Below are 7,580 nucleotides of genomic sequence, written 5' to 3'. Positions count from 1 at the left end.
CTGTTGTTGAAATGAGTTATTACCATGCAATTATATAATGAAGATGGTGGACTTCCTAGTGCGCTCGTGAGGTTTGGCCGGTACGTCAAGCTGAGGGCGCGTGGTCGGGGCTCAGGATTGAGTGGAGAATGAGGTAGTGAGCATACCAAGGGTGTAGGGCATGGAGCGACTCGGCAAGCGAAGGCACCACGGCGCGGCGAGCCAAGTGTCGGATATGCAATCGCGTGATACACTGTAGTAGCGGCTTTGATCGCGAGCGCAGCAGCGGGAAGGGGCGTCAATGTCGTGCGAAACACGCGGTTGTTGCGTTCGAGCCATAGACTGTACCAAACGCAAGCGCGCAGGATCGGCCAGAGAGCACAGATGGTCGGCTTGTGGGCTGATAACGGCAGAGCGACGGCATCGTAGAGAAAGCCACCGACCGACGTCGGGAGTTGCAGCTGCAAGATTTCGCGCATCGGGTCAAAAGCGCGTCAGACCGCGCGGATGGATGGACAGCGCACTAGAAGATGGTCGTACGTCGCCTTGTATAACCTGTGCAACCCTTTTGGTAATAGAGCTAGCGATGTCAAATATTCGGCGAAGTGATAAAACTTGGCGTAATAAGCCAGGACAAGGCGATAAACTGCGTTGTGCGTAGCGATGACCATTCCCATAAGAGACTGGTCAGCGTGTTGAAGCGGCTGCTGTGGGAATCTTGGCGTGCGATTGCGAATTTGCCACACTATATGGCTATACTATTATAGTATGGTTCCTGCTGGTTCGTCCTGGCATTGGGTCGCGCCGGCTTCCATCACCACACAAAGTTGTCAACCCATCTGACGAGTGGACACTCTTGTGACGAGCACTTGCAACGCACGTCGGTTTAGATCTAATACAGTATTGATTTTCGCCTATTCTGTGGCCATCGATTGATCAATCAATACCGTATTTGATTTGAGGGCAGCAACCGCGTTGATCCACGCCAGTGGTGAGATTAGTTTGTTGACTGGCACTAAGCATTTCAAAATGACTCGTGCTTGCTCGCCTCCTGGATCGTGTACCTAGTGTGTTCTAGATCCACGTCTTCTGGACCGCTCAGCCTTGCGTGGACGACCTCTTCCACGTCTCGGAATGCCCTGCAGTGGAATGAATACCTACAGTATATTGGTCGCGTGCGCGCACAAGTTCAATGCACTCACCTCGTAGAATGCGCAACTTGGGTCAATGCTGGGCCTGCAAGGATGTCACGATAACGACAGATCGACCTTCTTCGGACGAGCCAGTGTGGTCACTCACGCCATCCATCAATCACTCTCGTCGATCGCAGCGCAGATGGTGCTGCGATAGGACGCGAAGGCGTCAATGTCCCATATTGTCCATCATTGATGATTGTATCTTTTGCACACGTGGGCGTTGAGTCAAACTTGCTTACAAATATGACAAATCCCAACGGGTTCTGAGTCATTTCGGTCATGTCCTCTACGGCACGACCACGCGACCTCACACCAGCGATCTCGGTCAGAAGCGGCACATCGACAGACGACAACGCATGCGTCCTTGACACCTTGACACGATGGGTCACGCATGTCGCCAGCGTTATCTCTGCTTTGGAAACAACGCCAGTGCAACCCGTCATATCCACAGTAGTATTGCACTGGTAGTTGAATGAGCACAAGGAGGAATCGTAGAGGGGCACATGCGGCGCAATCATCCATGACGCAATATGACGCCATGTGACGAATGCATCCAGGTCATGCGAGCGTTGCATCTCGTTCCTATAGGGAGCTTCTTCGTGCGAGATCGCTTCGCATTCGATACGCTTGCTGCTGCCTGTGCAACTCGAAACCCAAACGCACTCGTCTGCTTCATGCACGCTAAGCACATGCCCATTCTGTCATCATCGTCAGCATCAGTGCAATGAGTTCTTAGTTGGCTTCTACTATTACATAATAGGCAGGTAGAAGGACTGACCGGCGCAACCTGATCCGAGTCCGGATCTTCCCCGCCGATCTTCCGCTCGTGTGTCGCGACCGCCTGGTGGCATGTCCCACGTCGGCGCCGTCGTCGCGTGTGCTCGTGGTTGCCACTCATTTCGCAATTTCTGACGTATTGCGATGATGTACTTTTGCCCGCCGCCCGCGGCCGCGGTCAAGGTCGAGGCCGAGAAGCCGCGCGTCCAAGGCGCATGGTCCGAGCTCGAGCACAAGCGATTCCTTATCGGTCTTGATCTCCACCCCAAGGGCCCATGGAAAGCGATCGCGTCGTTTGTCGGCACCCGCACCGCGCGCCAAACCCAAACGCACGCGCAAAAGTACCGCGAGAAGCTCTTCCGCAAGATGCGCCTCGCGGCCTCGTCGAACGAGGCGGCGACGCCGTACGGGATCATGGCGCTCGTCCAGCACGAGATTGGCTCGTTGGCGATCGAGCCGCTGCCGTTTTGCAACGACGCCAAGGATGAAGTGACATGCGTCAAGACGGAAGAGAGCGTCGACGACGGCGCGTTGCCGTCGCTCGACGAGTGCGTCGCCTTTTTCTACTACACGCTTGCATGACACGCACCATTGCGATGCACGACAACACAATCTGTCTAGCGTGCAATCCTCTTGGTGTGGTGTAGACACGTTTTGTAAATATGTAATCAAAGGTTGGCTCCTAATTGAGCCGAGGTATATTTGCTGTCGTATCAAGGGCAGCTATGACGTCGTCGACATCAAATCAACACACGAGGCAGGTAGGTGGTCCAGTGCGTGCGATCTCGACACGGCGCCATTTTTTATTTTAGAAAATAGACTTTCACGTCGTGTCCAAGCTGGTTATATCGTTTGAGAAAGTCAAGGAAGGGACAAGGCAAACGTCTCGAACTAGTAGCCGAGGGCTCGCGCGGACGCACGAGGTCGCGATCGGAGCTCTATGATGGTCCACTTTCATGGCCGAAAGCATAATATATTGAACACCGATATCCTCTTTCCTCTAACAAGACTGAGCTGCAATGTACTTAAGGGCAACAGCCGTGTTGGTGTCCGCCGTGCCAATGGTGGGCGAGGCGGGATAGCTCATGACCGATACAACAAATTCATCGATGGCTCGAGCTCTCTCGCTCTGCGTCTGGATCTTGTAACGTGTGCGCTTCCATATCGTGGGTTGGGAGCCCTCTTTCTACTTCTTGGAAACGGCCCTGCGCTATCACCACGTTCAACTCTACCGAGAGCTGGCGCCGATCCCCACTGGCTCAAACCTTGTAAGCTTGTCGAACGACACAAGGACGGAGTTGTGTGAAGCTGTCTTGGTACTTCACCGCCTTTTGCGTTCGAAAGATCCGCACTTCTTCTTTCGGAAAGAAGAAAGAGAACCACGCTTGACGTGATCATGATAGTATGGCTCCTCGACATAGCATCTGCTGGGGCCCACGGACTGAGTACCCAGAAGAGATGACTGGACGGATGGTTGAAGTAATGACGCTCTGTCGCCCTCGCGGGGCGATTAGCGTCGTAGGTACATCATCGAGGACAAGAACGACCCAAGCGATAAAATTACCGAGAAATTAGTGAGATTATTGGATTTGTAATAATGCGTACGTCCTGGACACACCGTTCGATGATTGATTGCAAAATCTTGACCGTCAGTCCGAGACCATGCGCGGCCGCAGCCGCTCGACGGTGATTTGATCGGCTTATTCCTCATCAACGACGTTTGATAGGCGTATTTGTATGCGCACTACTGTAGCATCAGGGAATGGTGCTTATGTGGTGCAGTGCAACGTCGCGCCGTACCAGATGGGTTTATGGCGCCATAAACATTGCGGAATTTGTGTGATATGTGGCCGACCGCGGCGCATTTTTATGTACACAACCCGTTTACAGTAGCTCCCTTGTACTGCAACGAAGTCGTCGTATACCAGACGCTCTATTACGAGCAGCATCGTGCGAGTTGTGCGTGAGTCGCACGCCCCCTCGAACTCGGTCTGTTGACTCGACGATGCCATATCTCTGCCCGTTCGTGTCGGGCCAGTCGAGTGTCCGTAAACATTTGCTGCCCATTTCACTCGGAGAGTGTATACGGCGGCAAGCAGCCCAGTTGCTGGTCCTGGTGGTCACACCCATCGGCATGGTCAGGAAAGGGGTGTTGCGACATTTTCAGATTCGCCTTGCGACAAAAGAGCAATTAAATACGGCCAGAACGCGCTTCGAATCTGTTGCCTTCTTTGTTGCTCCAACTCCTGCTGACCAAATGGCTGCTTTCAGATCATGTCACGATCCTTCTGGGACCTTGTATGCCACCAACTGGAAGTTCGATGCAAAATTCAAATTTTTTGGAGCCCACGTCATTACCACTTTTGACATTGAAGAAGCCAATCGACCGAGATATGATGTACTTCCTCCCGCTCAAGGCTCTACCACCGCGCAAGCCCAGAACGTCCAAGCTGTCGGCAACCACGGTTACGGGCGCGTGGTCGCCGGCCGAGCACAAGCGCTTCCTCGTTGCGTTGGAGAAGTTCCCGAACGGCCCGTGGAAGACTATTGCGGCGCATGTCGGCACGCGCACCCCGCGCCAGGCGCAGACGCATGCCCAAAAGTACCGCGAGAAGCTCGTGCGCAAGCTGCGGTGCCCGACCAACAACGGCAACGGCTGCATGATGCGCCTCGTCAAGGACGAGATGGCAAGTCTGCCAGATGACGACCACATGGAATTGGAGACGTCCACGCCCCTGAAGCTGGAAGCGAGCAGCGCCGACTTGCGGCCGTTGGTCTGCAGCACGGACGACACGGCCTTGCTCTCGTTTGACGACTGCCTCGATTTTTTCATCCGCGAAATGGACGCATGACACGCTTCGATGCTGCCAATGCGAGGTTTGGATGTCATATTTTCTATTTACGTTAAGCGAAAACAATAGTGTCAAGCAATATTTACGCACTTTTGTTGGTGACATTAAACGATTTGGGGCTGCCACGCACACGACGAGAAGCGAGACTTGCAAATACTGGACGGCTTCTCTGGCCATCGGCGGCAAGTCATTACTTTTCCTAACGTTAGGGGAGTCTACGGAGATGCAATTTCCGGTACGTCCATTAGTATGAGGCGATATTAGAGTCGTATATAGTTTATTGGTAGCAATCTCAATATAGCTCGTGGCGTCGTCGAACTAGGCGGGCGCGATGGCCCAGCGCAGTATCTGTAGGCTCGTCAAAACGCGAGATTGGGAGATTGTTGGCTTGGTGGACATGGAACCGCTGCCGGTTCGCGCCAATACTGTCGACGACCATGTGACGCGTTATCAAGACGGAAGGTTGACGAGAAGGCATCGGCGCCGCTGAACGCCTCTTTCTACCGACACCAGAACGGCTTCGTCTCGCTCGGGTGCAATGGAACAAGGAACGTGCCCACGAGCATCCTTCGTGGAAAAGAGGAAGAAGCGTACCGGTAGGCTTGATGCCTCGACTGCTCGGGATTGACGTGATCATGTAATGGCTGCTGGATGCGATAACACCTGTTTGGGCCCGATCTGGGCGACGGGTTCGGCGGACTGATGTACCCAAGGGGTGACAGAATGGAAGGTTGAAGTACAGTAATCGAGCGCCATCGACTCTGCCGCTTATTTTCCCCAGGCCTTGAAGGCACAGCGCGAGTCGAATACATTAGCTGGAAAGTGTAAGATGGTGGAATGACGAAGTCAACGAATCAAGTGACGAGATCTACGTAATCCCATCTCATTCGGGCCCCTTGGCCTTGGTGCCCTCGATGCCGACTTGCAGTGTTTCGAAGTCGTGCATATCTGCTAGGAACGGATAGATGCAGTGCAAGATCAATTAAACTACGTTAACACATGTCGAATGTCGCACCAGGCAGGTTGATGGCAGCTTTGATAGGTCCGTCAACAAGGCGCTTGCCTCACCACGTCATCTGATATCTCGCTAACTCATCGCGCTCATTTGCAGTACTCGAGCGACTCAATAGCACAATGAAGCCTACAGAGCGACTCGATCCTGTGCTTGAATGGTGTTGCGCACCGCTTTTGTTCAACACCACGAAGGACGGTCGTCTCGTTTGCGACGGACTTTGAGTGCTCTTGTTGAAGAAGCCACGAGTATCCTATCTCTCTTCGGTCTCCAGCAGCACGAGCAGTGTGAGTGAGTCATACGCTCATCTACAATCCGGTTTGTCGACTCGACCGCTGATCAATCTGGTGCCTTTTGAATTCGAGTACACACTGCAAAGCAGCACTGTACTAGTGCAATGTATGCTGCGACTCGTGCTGGTCATGTTGACCTAACCCATGTCTAACCCATCGACATGTTGTAGTTTTCATGCACAGGGTCATTGCAACACTTTGAGATTCTTTCTATGAAAGACTATCTTTTGAAACAGGTCAAACATGCAGTTTGAATCTTGCAACACCTATTCCACCAGAGCCCTACCCCAGCCCTACCCGGCTCTCTCCACGCGTGGCTGCGACGATGGTGATCGAACATGTCCCAGCTATGGTTAGATTGTTTTTGCTTTATGCGAGCGGCAGATTAGTAGCCCACAGACCACATGTCTTTTTGCAAAATCTACAATAGGGTCAACCCCGTTCTTCATTTCCACTTTTGGCTTCTCATTGCCAAGCCACACACAACATGATGTACTTTTTCCCGCCCAGTGCGGCGCCGGCGCGCAAGCGTAACGTCACCAAGCCCACCGTCACGGGCGCGTGGTCGCCGGCCGAGCACAAGCGCTTCCTCGTTGCCTTGGACAAGTACCCAAGTGGCCCGTGGAAGGCCATCGCGGCGCACGTCGGCACGCGCACCCCGCGCCAGGCGCAGACGCATGCGCAAAAGTACCGCGAGAAGCTCGTGCGCAAGCTGCAGTGCCCGACCAACACGGGCGGCATGATGCGGCTCGTCAAGGATGAGATGGCAAGCCTTCCAGACGAGTCCATTGACGCGTTCACGCCCCTCAAGCTCGAAGCGAGCGCCAACCTCGGCCCGTTGACAAGCCCCACTCCGGTGGAAGCCACCTCACTTTCGTTTGACGACTGCCTCGACTTTTTCATCCGCGAGATGGACGCATGACACGCTCCGATGACGACAATATGTTATCTGAATGTCACCGAGTCGCGTACATTATTTACGAGGGAACAATAGTGTCAATATTGACGTTTCTAAAGGAGATTGCTAGTCTCAACGAATGCAAAGTCTTTGTGTAATTATGAAAGATAACGCAAAACACGCTCATATATATATAGACGTTTCAAACGACTACGTTGGGCTATTGATTGAGATGAGAACACAGAGACAAAACGTGAGAAGTTGAAGTGACGAGCGTAGGTCGAATTTTGTAGTGAATGCCACCCAAAGAGTGGTGCAACGCCACCATTTCGTACTCTTTTGTACTCTAACAAAGTCGTGTCCCGCGCGGAAAGCGAAGGTCATCAATCGCACAAGAGCACCACAAGGAACACAAGGAAGAAACAAGATGAAAACGGCATATGCCGGTAACTCGTGCCCACTGGAAATTATTCCTTTCAACAACAAAAGCACGCACAACTACTAACCAGCGATACCTTTGGTCGGGTGGTCGTCACGACCACCGACTCCACCCTGTAGTGTATATTCGTATGG

The 7,580-nt window shown here is 53.0% G+C and overlaps 3 protein-coding genes across 3 annotated transcripts; all 3 read left to right on the top strand.

Annotated features, from left to right (window-relative positions):
• Positions 1-2,085: 2,085 nt before the first annotated feature.
• SDRG_15860 (hypothetical protein) lies at positions 2,086-2,653 on the top strand. The gene has a single exon (XM_008622046.1). It carries the CDS (start codon positions 2,097-2,099, stop codon positions 2,532-2,534), a length of 438 nt encoding a protein of 145 aa, XP_008620268.1. The 5' UTR covers positions 2,086-2,096; the 3' UTR covers positions 2,535-2,653.
• A 1,670-nt stretch (positions 2,654-4,323) lies between these two features.
• Positions 4,324-4,894, top strand: SDRG_15859 (hypothetical protein). Its single transcript, XM_008622045.1, has one exon. The coding sequence runs from the start codon at positions 4,346-4,348 to the stop codon at positions 4,802-4,804; it is 459 nt and encodes a 152-aa protein (XP_008620267.1). The 5' UTR covers positions 4,324-4,345; the 3' UTR covers positions 4,805-4,894.
• Positions 4,895-6,539: 1,645 nt separating this feature from the next.
• On the top strand, positions 6,540-7,136 carry SDRG_15858 (hypothetical protein). The gene has a single exon (XM_008622044.1). The coding sequence runs from the start codon at positions 6,597-6,599 to the stop codon at positions 7,029-7,031; it is 435 nt and encodes a 144-aa protein (XP_008620266.1). The 5' UTR covers positions 6,540-6,596; the 3' UTR covers positions 7,032-7,136.
• The last annotated feature ends 444 nt before the right edge of the window (positions 7,137-7,580 follow it).

This window comes from Saprolegnia diclina (assembly GCF_000281045.1).
Source record: "Saprolegnia diclina VS20 unplaced genomic scaffold supercont1.104, whole genome shotgun sequence".
In the NCBI taxonomy this organism is placed as follows: Eukaryota; Oomycota; class Saprolegniomycetes; order Saprolegniales; family Saprolegniaceae; genus Saprolegnia; species Saprolegnia diclina.
This window is presented reverse-complemented; position numbering and strand designations above follow the sequence as displayed.

Bases quoted from the DNA above. Each gene is read 5' to 3' on its own strand.
- SDRG_15860 (XM_008622046.1), top strand. From the start codon at position 2,097: ATGATGTACTTTTGCCCGCCGCCCGCGGCCGCGGTCAAGGTCGAGGCC.
- SDRG_15859 (XM_008622045.1), top strand. From the start codon at position 4,346: ATGATGTACTTCCTCCCGCTCAAGGCTCTACCACCGCGCAAGCCCAGA.
- SDRG_15858 (XM_008622044.1), top strand. From the start codon at position 6,597: ATGATGTACTTTTTCCCGCCCAGTGCGGCGCCGGCGCGCAAGCGTAAC.